The sequence below is a fragment of the Mangifera indica genome, unplaced genomic scaffold (genome assembly GCF_011075055.1).
Source record: "Mangifera indica cultivar Alphonso unplaced genomic scaffold, CATAS_Mindica_2.1 Un_0002, whole genome shotgun sequence".
Taxonomy (NCBI): domain Eukaryota; kingdom Viridiplantae; phylum Streptophyta; class Magnoliopsida; order Sapindales; family Anacardiaceae; genus Mangifera; species Mangifera indica.
In genome coordinates, this window is record NW_025401094.1 from 277,778 (window position 1) to 296,841 (window position 19,064).

Below are 19,064 nucleotides of genomic sequence, written 5' to 3' on the forward strand. Positions count from 1 at the left end.
GTCAGTGATAGAGATTGATATACTATAGGCTCGAATAACATTTTACCAAGTGGACTTTGGGAAAAAAGGCAGAGATAGAGTAGAACAAACTTGAAAGAGGGAAATTAGTCATCAACAATCCATCATGCTTACTAATTAGTGAAGATGGAAAAACATTTGTTGATAAATATTTTAATTAATAATTATATTTAATATATATATAATATTTTAATTATTTCGTATTGAAATCACGTTTGAAGCCTGGTTTGGGTTAAAAAATAATGATTTATGAATATTTGGATATTAGTGAATTATATCTAAATATTGGGGTGTCACGGAATTTCTAAAAAGAAAACAGTTCCGAATTTTAGTTATTCAGAAAAAAAAAAAAAGGCCAAACGACAATTTCCCACCCAAGGTATGCTGTAATGACAAGTTTCCACCCTTTAATTATGGAAACACCAAACACCCACCTATGACTGGTTAAATTTAACAAAACTCTAACGGTAGTAAAGGTAAAATCGTCATTTTCGCTATAATATTAAAAATAAACTAAAATAGAATCTACTTTTGCCCCCCTAAACTTTAAAAACTAAAATTTTTTCCCAGCCTAAGTTTTAAAAAACCGCAGTTTCACCCTAGGGTTTCATTTTGAAAACTTTGATGACATCTCCGGCTCCATTGTCGACGACCTCTCCCTCCCGAAACATCCTCTCCTTCTGACGATCTCTTTTCTCCCATTTGGATACCCAATCGGCATCAGAGAAGTCGTGGAAGACGAAGAACTTCGTCGGAGAAGACAAAGTTCTTCATCTTCCCAATCGTTGTCGTTTGGGAAGATGATCGTCTTCCCAGATGAAGACGAGACAACTCGTGGTCGTCTGGGAAGACGATTTTTCTTCCCAGACGACGTATCTCTACGCCGGATGGATTGGGGTAGAGTTGAGGGAGATCGTCGGTAGAAGAGAAACCATCGAGAGGGGAAGACGGCCGGCAATGACGTCGGAGAAAGTGAAAGGGTTTGGAAATAAACCCTAGGGGGGAAAATGTGATCTTTTCAAATTTAGCTTAGAGAAAAATTGTTAGTTTTTAAACTTTTAGGGGGAAAAATGAGATTAAATTTATCACCATTAAGGTTTTATTAAATTTAACCGGTTATGAGTGGATATTTGGTGTTTCTATAGTTAAAGATTGAAAACTTATCATTACAGTATACCTTAGGTGGGAAATAGTCGTTTGGCCAAAAAAAAAAGAAAAAACTTGAACAAATTGATCAAAACATCCCGAGGCACTTTAATAACAATTATCTCTCGGTTCCGCTCTCTCAGTTTTCTCTCAAATCAATTCTTGAAATTGAAGCTCATATACCTGTCTCAGATTTGAATCATTTTAAGTTGAATGACACCGTGGCACACCAACGGTCATTTGATTGAAGCGCAACGTTTTGGAGATAACAGAGACATTATTTGTGGAGGCAGAGAGGCAAGAAACACAGAAAAAGCTGTTTGAAATTTTAATCAAATAAAATAGGCCAAAGGACTATTTTCCACCCAAGGTATGCTTTTTATGTAAATTCTCATTTGTTAACTTTGAAAAACCTATTTACCTACCTATGAGTAGTTAAAAAAAAGTCAGGTTGACGGATTCAGAGGTAAAATCATTATTTTATCTGTAATATTAAAAATAAACTTAAATTTAATTTCTTTTTTACCCTCAAACCCTAATAACTAACAATTTTCTTCAACCCAAGTTTTCAAAAACAACATTTCCCCCCTAGGGTTTCCAAACTTTCGGATTGAATTTTTTGACAACGACCGACGATCTCCAGGCGACGTCTCTTCCTCCCCGACATCTCTTCTTTGTGATCGTGCGACGTTTTTCCCTCCTAGGTGTCGTCATTGACGACGACGACGCCTAGGAGCGTCAGAAGTGTACAATTGAAAGGAGAGGCCGTCGGAGAGAGAGAGAGTAGGTGCTTGAAGATCACTAGTTGTCGTCGAATAAATTGGATTTGAAGCTTAGAAACCCTAAGGGGGAAAATGCAATTTTTAAAAACTTGGGTTGGGAGAAAAATGTTAGTTTTTAGGGTTTGAAGAGGAAAATGATATGACTAACGGACTCAGTTAAGTTTAATTGCCTATGAGTGGGTAAATGAGATTTTAAAAGTTAATGGGGGGAACTTTAAGAGTTCAGCATAGTTTGGGTGGGAAATAGTGTTTTGGCCAATAAAATAATTGTATCTATCTTGACATGGACAAGTCACAGTAAGGACATATATTTCGTTGTTTTTAAATTGACGTGGACAGATTTTTTTTCGTTATATCATTCTGCTCTCTCTGTGTCTCCAAATGGCATCCTAATTGAACAAGAACGACAACAACATAAAATACATCACTTTCCGACAAATTCTTTTATATGATAATTAAATATGTATAAATTATTATTTTTTATTTTTAAATAAATAATATTATATATAAAAATTATTTATCTAACTTGATATGATATTATTTGATTGGGTAATTTTATAGTAAAGAAATAAAATTCACATAATCCAATGGTAAATTTTGTAAAAGTAATTTTATACCAGTCATTTGTGATTATAATTTAAATTAACTGAAATATCAGGGTGAATTTAGAGATAATTAGCCCGGCCCGGCCCAACAGAAAAAACTTTGTAATTTAAAGAGGCGGAAAGCCGGAAATTGCTAAATTGGTCACAAAGCACAGAATCCTCTTCCAACTCTCTTTACCTCTTTTTTTGCTGTGGCTTCAGCTGGTTGAGTTTCGCATGATTGCTACTGGCGGCGGCAACAGGTGACCCTCTAGATTCTATTCCGCTGGTGGATGGACGGCTGCCTAGGCGGGTACTGGTTTAAATTGAGTTTAATCTTGGGATTTGAATGCTTTTTTGAGAAGATTGAATGTGCCTGTGAATCATCATCATTACTATCATAAAAACGAAAACAGAAGAATAAATAAAATTGAAGAATGGACTTTTCAGATGAATGGAAGTCCCAGTTCCCGGTAGGCAAAGTTTGTACGCCGCCGCTTCTTATTTCAGGCCGAGCTGCAAGTTCCATTCTTGGCCCTCTTTTCTTCAATCCAAATCCTGAATCTCTAACCCTTCTATTCTCCTCTCCCTCTCTTTTTCCTCCCTTGCTTTCTCCTCTTCCACAGCTTTCCCTCCCTTCATTCCTCTCATCTTCTCCCCAAAACGAAGCTGTTTCTGCTCTGTCCCACAACCGTCTTCAGTTTCTTCATTGCCCTTTTAATGGCAGTGTCATTGTGTTCTTTTCCACTGGTTACAACCATGACCAAATTGGGTTTTTGGTGGTTTTGGTGAAGGAATCTGGTTTTGATGTTTTCCGTGATGAAAATAATGGTGTTTTTGTAGCCAGGAATCGGTTCAATCATCGGATATGTAAGATTTTGGTTAATCCTGTTGGGGATTTTTCGGATTTTGAAGGTACATCTTCGGTTAATGTAGGGTACTTGTTGGCTTTTACAATGTATTCGGTTCATTGGTTTAGTGTTAACGTTAGTAGAGTTAGTGTGAAGCCTGTTTTGAGTTATTTGGGGTTTAAGCTGTTTAAGAGTTGCTCTGTTGTGTGTGCTTGCTGGAGCCCGCATTTAACTGAAGAGAGTGTGGTTTTGTTACAAAGTGGTGCTTTGTTTCTGTTTGATTTGGATGATTGTGTTAGAACTTCAAAAACGAATACGTACTTTAAAGGGAAGAGGTTGAGAGTTCAGTGGAATGAGGATTCTGATGGTTTACAGAATTGTAAATGGATAGGTTGTGAGTTCAGTTGGCATCCCAGAATCTTGATTGTTGCTCGATCTGATTCGGTTTTTTTAGTTGATTTGAGGTCTGATGACTGTAATATTAGTTTGTTAGCAAAGATTGATATGCTTAGTTTATATGTTCCAGTTGAAACGGAGAAGTTTCAATCATTTTGTAAAGTGGGATCTGATTGTTTTAATTTTGTTTTGGCTTCTGATAGTTTGTTGGTCCTCTTGGATGTGCGTAAGCCTTTGATGCCGGTATTGCAGTGGGCTCATGGACTTGATAAACCAAGCTATATTGATTCTCTTAGATTGTCTGAGCTGAGATCAAACCCAAGTGGTGATATGTATGAATGGGCAAATAAATCGGGTTATGGCATTATCTTGGGATCTTTTTGGACATGCGAATTTCGTCTCTTTTGTTATGGACCTCCTTTACCCGGTCATAGTGGGATTTTTACTTCAAAAATTTCAACATTTACCAAGTCTCTTTATGCATGGGAACTCCCTACAGATTTATTGTTGTCAGGACGTGGTTGTTGGAGTGGAACTTGTCTTCTAAGAAAAGAGTTTTCAAAAGATTATCTTCCTAAATGGACTGATTGGCAGCAGAAAGAAGACATGGTTTTGGGATTTGGCATACTAAACAAGGATTTTCCTACCTGCATCCATGAACTTGATGAATTTGGTGGTTTCACTTTGATTAGGTTAATGTCCTCAGGGAAAGTTGAAGCACAAAGATATTTTGCCTGTTGGGATGCGGTAAAAAAATTAGAAGTAGCCCATGGAGACTCGTTGTTACATTCAGAAGATAACTTATTATGTTCTAGAGGATATGGAAATTACAAATTTCCCAAAAGATACAAGTATTTGAAACTTGATTATCTTTATGGGCATTTGAATGGTAATCTTATTGAAGTTCTGGATTCCAAAATGAAAAATACTTTTAATAATCTACAAGAGAAAGATTCTTTCAAAGTAGACTTCCATGAAATCCTATGTGAGAAGCTGAAAGTTTGTGGTTTGAGTCGATTTAGAACATCTCCTGCAATTTCTGTAGTTTTTAATGACATAAGCTTGCCAGCAAGCATTCGTGAGGTTGCTTTGAGGAGAGTGTGGGCTGGCTTGCCAATGGAACTTTTACAGTTGGCCTTCTCCAACTACAATGAAGTTCTTGAAGTACTTATGGATCAGAAGAAGATCTCTTTGGAATTTTTAGTTGTTCCAGACCTACCCCAGTTGCCACCTTTTTTCTTAAGGAAACCTTCATGCCGCAGCAATAAGTGGACACAGAAAGTGCAGCGCGATGATGCCCTTGTAGGTCCTGTTCTTCCACTCCCAATTCTTGTTACACTTCATGAATTCCGTAATGGTTCTCCATATTCAGAAGAAGAAGCCAGCAATTTTTCATCAGAGGGAGAACTATATCTTCGGTGTGAGGAAGTTATGCAGGTGGCCCATGAGATGGCTGTATCAGATTCTGGCATTGATTTTAATGAGGAACATGCTGTCTCTCTTGCTGATAGCAGAGATGAGACATGGGTTGACTCTCGTAAACCAAAGCCTTTTATATACTACCGTCCAGGTGCGCTTGATTGCTCCAATAAGGATCATGCACTTCGAAATTGTGTTTACAAGGATGACAAATTTTTCAATTTGATTTCCAAAGTGGCCAAGTCTGAGCCTTGTCCTAAAGACAGAGTGGATAGTGTTGCTGTAGATCTGGGTGATGATCTTTGCCCAATTGATTTGAAGTATGATACTAATATTATTAACAATATGCCTCCTGAATCGAAAGCTTACAATATCATTAAGAGGCAGTTCTTAAGATGGCAGGAAGGTTTTTCACCATATAAAGATTTCTGCACTCAGTTCAAGCTCAGAGAACAAGAGAAGTGACTGTTTTGAACTTTTGTATTTTGACTTTGTTGGGCCATATGATTCAGTCATGGTTTTTCTTCAATGATATTGAAAGAAAATGGAAAAAGATTTGTATACTGTAAATTGTAGACTGTACACATTACCGAGAGAAAAAATAAATTATGAAATCAGAGGTTGACTTTACTGAAATCTATTCTCCCACCGGCTACAAACATCCCTGAGGCTTATGCACATGGTTCTAGTGAGGAACAGGTGATTGCTCTCATTACTTGTAGTTTCCTTAGAATCTAAAGCATGATATGTATGTTAATAATAACATTATATACTGATTTTTTTTTCTTTATGTTGTTTTTACAGGCATTTATCCAGAATCTGGCACTCTATTTTGCATCATTTTACGAGGCAAGTTTCTCTTTTGGTCTTTCACTGAACAAGTTATTAGAATGGGATGATTTTAATTAAAGATTTTTCTTGTTTCTGCCTTGTTAACTCTTTTACTGTTACTGGTTAGCCTAGACTTGATGTGTCTGATAGTTGAAATTTCTCCATGTTGTATTGTGAAGGAAGATCTGATGAAGTTTTTAGCTTTTGTAATGGTAATCTTCCGACACAACAGATATTTCACTGAATTCACCTATGTACAACATAGATCCTTTGAGTGGTACATTTTGTTAGAACAATAGGTTTTACAGTTGTCATTTTTTCGCTTCTTTTGTTTCTTTTTAAGAATAAAAATGACAGAAATTTGAATGAGAACATTGACTCTAAAATTTTCTATTCCTTTTCTTCATTAATATTTTTCATATATATTTTCAATGTTCCAAAATGGAGCAGAGTAATATGTTTTCTTAACCAATATTTATTGCCGGAGCTAACTTTATTTTCTTTCCAGCTATAATTTTCTTGGTTTTTTTTTTTTTTTAAATCTTGAATGGTGGATATACTGTCAATTAGATTTTCACTCTTTTTTCAAATCTCTATATGATACTTAGGTTCTCGCAAAAGCACAAAATGCAGTTAGGACTCACTAAGTTGCTTGGCTTTGCTTTTTGAAAATTGGCAAACCATAGGTTAGTGAATGCGATTATGCAGATATTTTATTAGCAGAAGAACAGAGACACACACACATTATACCTGTTCATCAATGTTTTGGCATAGTTTCATGTTTCAGTGTTGAGATTCTTGTTGTTGAACTGACTTTCCTTTGTGGTGCAGTTTCATATTTGAGTTTTGGAATCCACTCAAGAGAATATCAATGCATTGCTTATGGGTCCTGAATATCTAATTAATATCTCATTTGTGGATGACACAGAGGTACTTAAGGTGTGGTGATTTCTCATTTTCCCTTGTATGTAGCATTTGCTCTGAGTGCAGTTGATTTTCTGCTCTTTCGTATTCTTATAGGTATTTTGGATAAGCTGGTTTGCTTGGACTATTGGAACATATTTATTTTTGAGTTGTTTGGTGCACATCATAATCTGGATAGCCCTGCAGTACCTGTGATACAGACCTGGAAAAATGGCCAAGATTTCCAGCTAACTAAAGGTTCCAGCAGCTCCACAGCAGCTCCTCCAGCAAGTTTTCCAGAAACAGCCTCCTCCTGCAGTCTCAAGGTTCCAGAATTTTCTCCAACAATGATTCAACACAACAATCTCTCCAGCATCAACTCAACTAATTAATCTCACAAGCATTTGTTCACAGCCAAGCAAAGGAAGAACTATTTGATTTATTCTCCATATTCATTCACATGTAACATATAAATGTAATTTGACAGCATTCTATTTGAATAAAATTCAAGCAAGTTTTCTATTTCATTTCCATTTCCATGGTGAAATAATGTTCCAGTAATATTGCTCCAATCCACAAAATCAAATGCAACAACAAATTCATCAACAATTCCAGCAAGATTCTCACAAAACAACCACCAGAACAATAACAGAAAATAAAATAAAAGCTAGGGAATGCTGAGTTCCGAGAGTCAGCCCTCTCCAAATCCTTTTCTGCTACTCAAACTTCATCCAACATAATCTGCTCTCATTCCTGCATTTTTCCCATTTTATGTGCTGCTCCCTAACCATCACTGGACCCCACCACTGTAGAATTCTGGAAAGGAGGCTTCAATTAATTCAGCTGCCTGGGTGCTTTGTCCAGACTGCCCTCATTCATTTGGTCTTCTTTTCTGTACTCAGCTGGGTCATTCTTTCCTGGGCTGCCTTCTTTCATTTGGTCTTCTTCTCTGTACTCAGCTGGGTCATTCTTTCCTGGGCTGCCTTCTGTAATGTTTCCTTTGGGCCTGCGGTGATAAACTCTAGTGATTAGGTTCCCAACAACCTGCAAACATGATGGGTCTGCCGGTGTGTTGGATTTTGCTGCTTATGGTTTCATGTTTTAATATTATAAAGTGATCTGCTTTCTCAAGTTGAAACTGTAGTGGTTTTCTGTGTATTGAATCAGATTCCTTTAATCCCAGCTGTGGTTGATGGTATTGGAACACAACTAATGCAGCGAAGGCAGCTTTATGCTGTTCCAATGTCCAAGTTGAGAATGCTGATGATCTGTTGTATGGCTAATCCTGAAGAAGGCTTGACAGTTGAAGATGAAAATGGGAACATTGTCCGTGAAACCATAAAGGGCAATGATAGTCTTGTTCAATATAAGGTGATAAACCTCTTGGTTTAGAAGTCGAATTTTTACACATATACATGCCTTTAAATATGATTGGGTAACATATAAGAAATTGATCTATCAAAATATGAAATTTATTTATCAAAAGGACTTATATGAAATCAACTTATCAGATGTTGTGTATTTGCATTTGTGTATGTGTGATTGTGGTGGAGAGACCATTTTGAATGACTATAAGTTGCATGATTAGTCCTATTAGTAAATCTAAAAATGACTTGGCTTAAAATAATTTTCTTTTTTCAGAACTTTACTTTCTCATGATTTTTTCTTTCCTTAGTCTATGTTGTGTTTGCATGATCTTTTTTGCATGTTCATTGTTGTCTTTTATGGCTGATGGAACTTCAGTCTTGCAGACTATGAGGGAGAGGTTAATATACTTGTCGCACCTTGACCATCCATGAGGATACTGAAAAGCAGTAACTATTCTGCTTTATAAAATCTTGGACTTGGCTTCCTTCCTTTTTTTCCTTCTGATGTTTGTCCTTGTTTGTTAGCTTGGACTTGGCTTCTTTCCGTTTCTACTTCAGTGATAAAAGATGAATTTGGACCATCAACAAAGGATGCCACTTTTTCTTGTGGGCCTTCATTGCATGTGGCATCCCATTGCCGTGCTTATGTTGAATATAAATGAGACTCGATTATATCTTAAACTGAATCTGTATTCCTTTATTTGTCCATGTTGATAAATTTATTCATCAAATTCACTATTCCATAACATTTATTCTTCCTTTCCTTATCTTGTTTTCAGGTTGGTCATATGATTCCATTAGAACTCATATATACATTTCTTGCAGAAAAAAAAGGGCAAAAGGAGAAGGAAAATTCAGTGGCAAATGACAGGACAGGTGGCAAATCCTCAGGGAGCAGGACCACAAACATAAGGAAGTGCACACGTCTTATTTGGAGAGGAATTTGATACAGACCTGGAGTTATCAAGCAGCAAGACCATTATATCCAAGTTCAACGCCAGAATACACCCAGCTGCAGTCACCAATCTTTCCTCCTCAAGCAACAATCAGATATAACAGTGCAGAAAATAGAATAGATAAATATTGAGATTGTGTCACAGAAGTTTGCGATGTAATTAATGGAAATAGACAGATTTTTGTATCGAGCAATTTTTCTGAATATAATACAAATAAAGTTTACTGAAACTCTACTAGCTTTCCTTTTTACATGAACATCAAGAGCAAACTGAAAACAAGAAATTGACACTCAAGGTCTAATCCATCTTCCTCCAGCTTTCAAGAGGCTGCTTCTCTCCCACTTTGTCTTTTCCTTTCAAATTCTTCTCTGCCTTTGCTTTCTCCACCTCCAGGCCTATATCACTCTCATTCCCTGCATAACTGCCTTGTCAATCCAGCCTTGCCACACCATCAATCGTGCATATACTAATGGTCCCCTGCTTCTGTTGTGATATTGCTGCTGCTTCTTCATTGTGTGCTTGTTGATCTGCTACCTTTTCCTCAGCCTGCTGCTTGCCATCTGTTTCTTGTAATCTGGCACTTTTGCTCCTTTCCTCTTTTTCTTCCTTATGTACTAACAGAGTTAAAGGCTGGAGGGAAATAAGGAGCCGAAAAGGCAAGGAGAGGGGTACCTGGAAAGTTGACAGAAGTTGAGAGAATCGAAGGAGAGTGCTGGCCTCTCGAATGCCAAGCAAACCCCATGATTTTGTTGTTGGTTCTTTGTGTTTGGAACATTACACCAGCTGGATTTTGGTTGTCTGGAACCTTTTGTAATTTTGTTTCAATGTATTAAGATTGCTTTATTCAGATATCAATAAAAACGTTGTTCCAGAATTTATATTGCACTGTTATGTTGTTGTTGTTGTTGAATTGTGTGGGTTTTGTGTGGAAAAGGGGAGTTTGAGTTGCAGGAAGCAGCCTAGAAAGTGAAGAGAGCATGAGGCAGTGGTGTTGAATATCCAGGTACCTATCAGATTCAAGCTGAGCATGATACCCAGAAGAGGGACGAATACTTGCCGAGGTTGATGGCTCTTCCAACCTAGGTTTGTTCAGGAGATTAATTGATTGGCGTGTATTTCATACTCTCTCAGATTCCCAATCTGAACTTTGCTGGTTATTGATGACTTTGTGGCTTTATGTTTTGATGCAGAAATGGGCTGAAATTCTAGCACAGGCACACCAAAGCGTTGATTTTCTGAAAGATCTAGATGTCATAAGGACTGTGCTAAATATTTTACAGGTATGTGACTTCTTTTGGTGCTTTTAATGAGAATTATGCAATGGCTTCCTTTATCAAAATGAAGGGATTCTTTGGGAAAATGATTCTCTGAAATTACAATCGTTAAATGTTGTATTGTTTCTTTACAAACCAGAATATTTCTTTTGGCATTTGTGATGGATTTAATTTTTTTCTTAAACTTATTCTCTTTCATGTGTGCCGACTCTTTTGTTCTGGTATATGGACTTCTATAATAAATTTATTGCTGGTTTCACATCTTCCTTAGCTTCGTGATTTAAGTCATTTTTATTTTGCAGACAAATACAAGTGTTGCCAGTTCTCCTAGAACGTTCTTCTTGTCGCAAATTTCTGGGATCTTATTGGACATGCTAAATGTCTACAAGTAATTTCATCTTCATTACTGATGATAAATGCAAGCGCTGTTTGTTTCTTGACTACTAACTAATCTTGTTATTTACAATTTTTATTACCAGAATGAATAGTGAGCTTATATCAAGTAGCATTGCAGAAGGTGTGCCTTTTGCATCTAAAACATCATATGTGAAACGTCTGCTGTAAAACCAATGATTTGGAATTAGTTTCTGATTGGTTTAAGTTAATTGTTTGTTGTTTTCTTAATTTACTGTCAATTGGGCAGCTCTGTTAATCTGGAGACTCTGAAGCTCATTGAGACATTCTTGGACAAGGCTGAAGATCAACCCCAGATCGGACAACAGTTTGTGCCCCCAGTGATGGATCCTGTTCTTGGTGACTATGCTAGGAACTTACCTGATGCTAGAGAGTCAGAAGTTTTATCCCTTTTTGCAATGTCCCTTTTTTTTCCTTTAAGGTTGAATTAGACTGATGGATTATTTGTCACATGAGGAGACAGTCTTGTATTCTGACTAATCTCTATAGAATATTAAAATTTTTTACTCACATTTTCCTTCTTTTAATGCTTTGAATCTTATGGTGTTCTCTTCTCCCTCTAGTTTGAAGGTACAAGAGTGCAATGATAGGATGTGCTGAATGAGGAATGCAAGTTAAAGAACAATCTGTAAGTTTCTTAGTTTCTTTTGTTTGGCATTTCTTTTCCTTTTACATGGCTAGATTTAGTTGCCTGTCTGTGGGTGGAGATGGTTAAATGTATGCCTTGGACACCTACTGCATTTCTTAGCCATCTTTACAGCTTGTCAGTTTAATTGTCTCTATTAGGAAATTTATGTAAATATTGGTGAAGTGTTGGTATCTGTCACTTGTAATTCACATATTTAGTTATATAAGCTTATGCATTACCATTTAACCAAATTCATTCTTTTTTCTTTTTTTGTCCTTATGTGATACAAGATCGAAGATAGAGATTAATTCTCTAAAGGTTCGAGCAATAATTGCCAAGTGGACTTTATGTGAAGAGGCAGAGACTGGAGAAATCATAAGCACTAACAACCTAACATGTAACAAGAAAAGGTTAAAGAAAATTTGTAAAAGAAGAAACGAGAAAGAGAAGACTTAGTTTCTGAACAATCTGATATACTTTAAAAAACGATTAAAAACAGAAAACCGTCAACAGATGAACTCATATAGGCCAAAGAACTATTTCCCACCCAAACTATGCTAAAATGTCAAAGTTCCTCCTATTAACTATGAAAATATCGTTTACTCATTCATAAACAATTAAAATTAATGGTAGTAAAGGTAAAATCATTATTTTATATTTAATATTAAAAATAAACTTAAATATGGTTTCATTTCTCTCTCTGAATTTAAAAAATTAATTTTTCTCCTCTAAGCCAAGTTTGAAAAGATCACATTTTCCCCATAGAGTTTAGTTTCCAAATCCATTTACTTTCTCTGGCACCATCGTTGGCCGTCTTTCCCTCTCGACGCTTCTCTTCTACTAACGGTCTGCCTCAACTCCACCCCAACCCATCCGGTGTCAAGAAACATTTTTGGGAAAATGATCATCTTTCCAGACGAAGACCAGACACGTCTTCATCTAGGAAAAAGATCGTCTTCCCAAACGATGAGATCATCTGGAAAGATGATTTCTCTTCCTAGAAGAAGTTTCTCGGTGCCGGATGGGTTGGAGTGGAGTTGAGATAGGCCGTCGGTGAAAGAGAAACCATCGGGAGGGAGAGACGACTGGCAATGACGTCGGAAAAAGTGAACGGATTTTGAAACTAAATCCTAGGGGGGGAATGCGATCTTTTCAAACTTGGCTTAGAGAATTAAATGTTCGGTTTTAAACTTTTAGGGGGGAAAATGAGATTAAATTTTTAGGAGTTAGAGTTTCGTTAATTTTAACTATTCATAGGTGAATAAACAGTATTTCTATAGTTAACGGGAGGAACTTTGATAATTCAACATAATTTGGATGGGAAATAGTCCTTTGGCCACACATATACCATTTTGTTCAACAAATATATTTAATGTATATAAAATTTTATTATGTTTTTCAGATGTCACCTATCAGACTAACCGTTCGACCCAAAGACTGGCCCTTTCACTGGGTTAAGGTCCAGTCAGGGTCTAAAAACATTGATTTAACTTTGTAGATGTTAAATTGACAGTATTACTAATATTTGGGCCTAGAGGATCGTCTCTAAATACTAGGGTGTAAACGGATTTTCAAAAAGGTCACAGTTCTGATTGTTCTTCCGAAAGGACAAAAAAATAAAATAAAACAAAAGAGAGAAAGCTTAAGCAAAACGGTAATCCAAACCAAAGCACGAAAGCGCATACGTATATCTCTCGGTCGCGCTTTCTCTAATTTCTCTCAAATCGATTCCCGAAATTGAAGCTTATACTTCAACAACAACAACGCGTCGCCAGCCGCTGCAGCATGGGCCAAGCCTTCCGCAAACTCTTTGATACCTTCTTCGGCAACAGTGAAATGCGTGTAAGTTACCTCTCTTTCTTTTTTATTTTCTTCAATTTCTTCTGACACGGCCAGGGCTCGTTTTCTTCTTTTGAATGTTCTTTGTTGAGTTCGCATGCAATTGGTTGTTCATTTTGATGTCCTGAAAAGAGAAAAAGAGAGAGAGAGAGAGAGATGGAAATTTGATTTTGTAGTTAATCTGATTTTTATTTTTTGTTATTATATTTTCTTTGTGGAAGTGATTTCGCTTGATACTTAAAGGTCCTGAAATCCGAAGAACTTACTGTTGGTTCATAATTTGAGGATGATTACAGGTGGAAAATAGTATTTTTAAAATCTATATAGGAACTCTCATGAATTTCTGTATATCAGAATTTCTTCTTCAAGGGAAGTGTATGACTAATTTCTGAAAGTTTGAGTTTGAGTTTTAATTAGTCCAAACTTTTATAGAAGTTAATGACATTTACGCTTCCTTTTATTTGGCAACAAACATTATTGGCCAGTTCTGGGTTACAACGCATTGTATGAGCTGTAGCTCTGATTTAGTGCTGAAGAGGGGAGGTCTTTTGAATTTCTCATCGTGTTTTTATTTTCGTAATGTATTTGTAGCTTTGTGCTTTTGTTTTTCTTCTTAGGTCCTTTGCCATTGTCAATTTATTTTGTCAAGAATTAAGGGTGGATTCACGCTGAGTAGGCTCGAACTTGAATCCATATTCAGCTTGAACAAGTCTAACTTGAGCTGAAGATCTACCTCTACAGCTCCATTTGAGGGCTCACAGACATCACCACACCAGAACTCTTGATCTCCAGCGGTTCTTCTTCTTCTTCTTTGGCATCAATGTTCACCAACCGATCAAGTTGATCTTGAATTCGAGTTGGCCAATCTGCATTTGAGCCAAGCTCGAGCTGGTACTTGTTTAAGCTTGGTTTGGCTCAAACACCCTGTGAAGAATCCTTTATATATCTATTGTAAATATTTGTTCTTCAGGTCATTAGTTAGTTCTTATATATTGACAATGAGCGTCATTGATTTGTTAATATTCCTTGGATCTGGTTTTTTTTTCTGTTTAGGTTGTGATGCTGGGTTTGGATGCTGCTGGTAAAACAACCATACTGTACAAGTTGCACATTGGAGAAGTGTTATCTACTGTTCCTACAATTGGTAGGTAACTTTGCTTCCATTGTCTTTTGTGGATAAGAAGGGTTTTCTTAGTTTGTAAGTTGTCATTACCTTATTTTACTACACTGATCCATTTTGATTACTAGACTGGAATTACACTCTGTGCATGTGTGTAATGTCAAAATCATAAAAAATTATGGCAGTGGACTAATAAGAAACATAGACTATATCATAAAAAAAAGTTATCAATAATCACATGAGATTTCTCAGTGACATTCAAAATTTCAGTTAGAAAATGAAGTGAAATTGGAGCATGTGAATTTGTGCTGTTAAATGTATCAACAAGTTGATGTTGTTTTTGTATTCATTTCTTTATCTCCTGCAGGTTTTAATGTGGAGAAAGTTCAGTATAAGAATGTGATGTTCACAGTTTGGGATGTTGGTGGGCAAGAGAAATTAAGGCCACTATGGAGGCATTATTTTAATAATACCGATGGACTGGTAATGTTCAGTTTATGGACTTATCATGCTAGATTATGATTATTGCTGGACCTTTTTTTGCATTTTGTGCTGCTATTATGTGATTTGTATTGAATATGTTCCAGTTATCAAATTAACATTTTCCAACTTTGCTTGTAGTTATAAATTCATTTGATAATCTGCATTGTTGGTTCTATCACACTTGCTTGTATTCAAAGTGGTATCTTTGACTATGTAGATCTATGTTGTTGATTCCTTGGACCGAGAGAGAATTGGAAAGGCAAAGCAAGAATTTCAGGTTGTGGATGTTTGGCGATTTATATAAATATATAAGAAAATGTGGGTAATAGTTTCTGAGTTTAACCCCTATATCTTGCAGGCTATCATCAAAGATCCATTTATGCTCCACAGTGTGATTTTGGTGTTTGCAAATAAGCAGGATATGGTATGTTTCCATTATTATTTTCCAATTTGATTTATTCACATATTGGTAAAATACACAATAATTTACAGTTTTCTTTTGGACATGCAGATATCTGTATATATGTTTTGTGCTTGCATTTTTGTTGAATGAGTGGATCTACAAAGAATTTATGTTATTTATTTGTTGCTGCCCTGTGTCCTTGTAAAAGTGTTGACAAATTCTGTATGCCATTTTTATTTAGGACAGAGTTGTGTCTTCATTCAATATGGATTGATACACAAACCATGCACTACAATGTGGTGATTACAAATTTCTGGATAATCAGGAAAAAGAAGAAAAATACTTATTATATCAAGTTTGTTTGCAGTAGCTTTTAACTAGAGTTGTCTGCTCAAGAAAATAATGTATGTTGCCATTTAAAGATGAATTTACAATTAGGAAGAAGAATGCCAAAATTTATCGCACTCAAAGCCTATATTTACCATTTATGTTTCTGCAGATCTGGTTACTTCACTGTTTCAATTTTTAAAAATATTTTGATGAAGCTGCTAGCAAAGAACAAAAATTCCTTTTGTTATCGATTTGCCTCTTAGCATTAAATTTATGCCAATCTATTTATCTACATATCTAAAAAGCAAATTGCTTCTTCTAATTCTAAATATAGATACTAGATTATCCATCACTTATAAGCTTTCATGTATTTTCTTGACTCTTAAACAAGTTTTATTGTGAGTAGGAGTGTATTTAGAAGCTTATGCTAAACATAAAAGTAATTTGAAAGCAAAACTTGCAGTTTATGAGATTGAATTATTACTATAATCTTTTTGGCTTATGTAAGAAACTTTGATTTCTGTGTGGTTAATTTCAGACACAGTAATAAAATTTTTTGTTCTTGGCAATTTTTACTAGAAACACTGATGCATAAGCACAGTAATAGATTCCTTATGAATTCCACAATTCAATGTACATGATTTGCAGCCTGGAACTCCACCTAACTGAATTTCCTACATCCATTGACCATTGCGGCTCCTTGAATTCTGGTCTGGGAAGTAAAAACTTTATTAGACTGTTGATGCATGAAAAACTATAGCTAGTATAGTCCCTCTGACATTGACCCTCATAAATCTTTAGAAAAGTGTCTTGTATGATTGTTGAACTTAGACTATCGTGAATAAAAACCTCAAGTATTAATGAGTCTTTAGACTTTTTTTAATACGTTTCCTTTTCTTATTGATTAAGCGCTAGTTTGTGACAAAGAAATGTGATTTGTTAATGTTTCTTCAATTAAAAATTTACCATGTCTCTTTCTGTGTCTTGTAAGAGTATGAGAGGGTATTGAAGGGGCTCAGCTGGTTTTTGTTGTTGGTATTGATATTGGCTGCATGGTACCAGCCTTGTATTGGGAGTGGAGTTAGTAATGGTTGGTTTGTATGATTGTTGAACTTATGCTATTGTGAATAAAACATCAAAGTATTAGTGAGAGTCCTTTGACTTTTTTGTATATGTTTCTGTTTCTTATTGATTGGTTAATTAAGCATTAGTGTGACAAAGAAACATGATTTGGGTATGTTTCATGAATTCCCAATATACCATATTTCTTTCTGGGTCTTGTGAGAGTATGAGAAGGTAGTGGGCAGCTGTGCTAGTTTATTTTTTGTGGCTATTGATATTGGTGGCATGGTAATCACTGACAGAGTAGTCCCACTTACAAATTCTCTTCAATTTTTTGGCAAATTTTGCTTTTGATAACTTTAATGTGATGTACCCAGAAAATTATTTGTTTATCCAATATGGTATTGATGTAATAAATTTATATGTGCAGAAAGGAGCAATGACCCCAATGGAAGTTTGCGAAGGATTAGGCCTCTATGATCTCAGGAATCGAAGATGGCACATTCAAGGGACATGTGCACTTAGAGGAGATGGACTTTACGAAGGCTTGGATTGGTTGGCTTCAACTATAAAGGAGATGAGAGCTGCCGGATACTCATCTGCAGGCACCTCGACAATCTAGTCTTCCAGTTTGGAATTCTTACCTCCTTACTAATCAAAAACTTGTATATTGTCGTTCCCCTTCAATATCATCCTTGTAGAACATTTCTTTTTGCGAAAACTAGAAATTCTCATCAATTTTCTACCTAAGCACGTTTATTATGACACTGTGAGGTTTATTCGATAATGAAGCTTAAGAGTTATTTACCCCGTGTGAAACCCTGACTGTTGTCAAATTCTTTTGGGTTTTATTCATAGCTAATGAAGCCTAACTTGTTTTGCTTACCTTGACCATAGTCAGCAATTTGATGAATGAGTATTATGAGTTCCCCCGTGTATATTGATATGGAATCTGTTATCAAAATTAGCTTGGCTTCAGGGATTTATGTATCCTTGATTGCCTCTAGATTTGAGGTAAAAGGTGTTGCAATGCTCTCGCTCACAGTATTATTTATATTGGAGCTGCAATTGAGTCAAGCTAAATCGAGTATTATTAGGTTCAAGTTTGGCTTGATTAGGATTATCCAAGGCTCGAGTTCGATGAACTCAGGAGTTGTAGGCTTAAGCTCAAACTTGAGTTTGATTTAAGAAATTACAATTAAAACTCAAAGTTTATATCTAAACTTTGGTGTTGGGTTGTATGTGCAAATTATAAAAGCTGAAGGGGCGATATGAAATTTTGATACTATACAACTCGTAAAGTATTAACTCATGCGGTAGCTGAGCGCTCCGTCACGTAATTGTTGGCGTTGTTACCCTCTGAAAGACTAGGTGATAATAAAATGTTGAGGTAAAATAATTAATTTTCATTATTATAATGTTAGTAATATTACTTAAATGGGAAAAAAAATTAGAACTAATGAGCCTATACTTTATTTTGATTTTCAAATAGTTTTTGTGATATGAGTTTTAACCATCAATCCCAATCAGTAAAATTAATTTGAGTCAAATTGAATTTAAACAAAATTTATTTAAAACTTTGTTGGAATCTAAAATGATTAATTTAAAATCAAGTTTAATTTATTTGAATCATTGTGGAAGATGGATAAGGAAAAACAATATTGTTAAAATTTAATAGAATGGTAAAAAAAAAAAATTAATTGTGGGGAATAAAATTGTTTAAATTTAGAAAAATTATCCAAAAAAAAGAATTATTAGAAATTAAAAATAATAAAACTATTTATACTTATTTTTGGTATATAATTTATGTACACAGATAAGGTGTTATCATATAATTGAATATTTTTTAATCATATGATGACACATATTTTAAAATCACCTAATTACATGATAACACATCATTATATATATGAATTATATACCAAAAATAGATACACATAATATTACTCAATTAAAAATCGTTGTGGTGAGGTGAGAGGGTTTGAGTTTAGCTGATTAATGTTCCCACCACGATCGGTTCAAACCAAATCCATTTATTGCCTGTAGATGGCCGTAGTGTGAAGGAAGATACTATTATGCAATACGCACAAAACAAAAAGCTCTCGTAGCTCAGTTGGTTAGAGCACCCGTTTAGTAAGCGGGAGGTCTTGAGTTCGACTCTCAACGAGAGCATTTTCTCTTTTCCCACCAAAACCATCCCTGCCACAAAACTTAACTGTCACTTTCCTTCCCTCCAAACCATGTAACCGTAGCATCAT

At 35.6% G+C, this 19,064-nt stretch overlaps 3 protein-coding genes, 2 long non-coding RNA genes and 1 other non-coding gene across 13 annotated transcripts; 5 read left to right on the forward strand and 1 right to left on the reverse strand.

Annotated features, from left to right (window-relative positions):
- Positions 1-2,967: 2,967 nt before the first annotated feature.
- Positions 2,968-5,661, forward strand: LOC123205217. Its single transcript, XM_044622145.1, has one exon. The coding sequence runs from the start codon at positions 2,968-2,970 to the stop codon at positions 5,659-5,661; it is 2,694 nt and encodes an 897-aa protein (XP_044478080.1).
- A 23-nt stretch (positions 5,662-5,684) lies between these two features.
- LOC123205199 (protein EXPORTIN 1A-like) lies at positions 5,685-10,529 on the forward strand. 7 transcript variants are annotated; one of them, XR_006499821.1, is made up of 6 exons: positions 6,631-6,713; positions 6,859-6,966; positions 8,098-8,301; positions 8,674-8,744; positions 9,123-10,336; positions 10,444-10,529. XR_006499821.1 is itself a non-coding variant. In XM_044622131.1 (5 exons), exons 3-5 carry the CDS (start codon positions 6,910-6,912, stop codon positions 9,207-9,209), a joined length of 348 nt encoding a protein of 115 aa, XP_044478066.1. In that variant the 5' UTR covers positions 5,685-5,895; positions 6,001-6,045; positions 6,859-6,909; the 3' UTR covers positions 9,210-10,124. The 7 variants fall into 7 exon arrangements, 4 of the variants coding, with proteins under 4 accessions (XP_044478066.1, XP_044478063.1, XP_044478064.1 ...); XR_006499820.1 differs by having other exon boundaries at positions 8,682-8,744; XM_044622131.1 differs by lacking the exons at positions 6,631-6,713; positions 8,674-8,744; positions 10,444-10,529 and adding exons at positions 5,685-5,895; positions 6,001-6,045 and having other exon boundaries at positions 9,123-10,124.
- Positions 7,099-8,112, reverse strand: LOC123205200. Its single transcript, XR_006499822.1, has 2 exons — positions 7,975-8,112; positions 7,099-7,140 (listed from the first exon to the last, which is right to left on the reverse strand). It is a non-coding gene; the product is annotated as an uncharacterized LOC123205200 (long non-coding RNA).
- A 249-nt stretch (positions 10,530-10,778) lies between the features above and the next one.
- LOC123205201 lies at positions 10,779-11,453 on the forward strand. Of its 2 annotated transcripts, XR_006499824.1 has the most exons (3): positions 10,901-10,915; positions 11,007-11,044; positions 11,171-11,453. It is a non-coding gene; the product is annotated as an uncharacterized LOC123205201 (long non-coding RNA). The 2 variants fall into 2 exon arrangements; XR_006499823.1 differs by having other exon boundaries at positions 10,779-10,915; positions 11,007-11,453.
- A 1,725-nt stretch (positions 11,454-13,178) lies between these two features.
- On the forward strand, positions 13,179-17,625 carry LOC123205120 (ADP-ribosylation factor 1-like 2). Its single transcript, XM_044621942.1, has 6 exons — positions 13,179-13,411; positions 14,462-14,552; positions 14,896-15,011; positions 15,229-15,288; positions 15,370-15,435; positions 17,237-17,625. The coding sequence occupies exons 1-6, from the start codon at positions 13,355-13,357 to the stop codon at positions 17,426-17,428; spliced, it is 582 nt and encodes a 193-aa protein (XP_044477877.1). The 5' UTR covers positions 13,179-13,354; the 3' UTR covers positions 17,429-17,625.
- A 1,279-nt stretch (positions 17,626-18,904) lies between these two features.
- TRNAT-AGU lies at positions 18,905-18,978 on the forward strand. The gene has a single exon. It is a non-coding gene; the product is annotated as a tRNA-Thr (tRNA).
- Positions 18,979-19,064: the final 86 nt, after the last annotated feature.

Coding starts and splice junctions, on each gene's coding strand:
- LOC123205199 (XM_044622128.1), top strand. CDS start 6,910: ATGGGTCCTGAATATCTAATTAATATCTCATTTGTGGATGACACAGAG. Junction 6,967..8,097: donor ATGACACAGAGGTACTTAAG/GTGTGGTGATTT, acceptor GTATTGAATCAG/ATTCCTTTAATCCCAGCTGT. Junction 8,302..9,076: donor ATAGTCTTGTTCAATATAAG/GTGATAAACCTC, acceptor TCTTGTTTTCAG/GTTGGTCATATGATTCCATT.
- LOC123205120 (XM_044621942.1), top strand. CDS start 13,355: ATGGGCCAAGCCTTCCGCAAACTCTTTGATACCTTCTTCGGCAACAGT. Junction 15,289..15,369: donor AGGCAAAGCAAGAATTTCAG/GTTGTGGATGTT, acceptor TATATCTTGCAG/GCTATCATCAAAGATCCATT. Junction 15,436..17,236: donor TTGCAAATAAGCAGGATATG/GTATGTTTCCAT, acceptor TTATATGTGCAG/AAAGGAGCAATGACCCCAAT.
- LOC123205217 (XM_044622145.1), top strand. CDS start 2,968: ATGGACTTTTCAGATGAATGGAAGTCCCAGTTCCCGGTAGGCAAAGTT.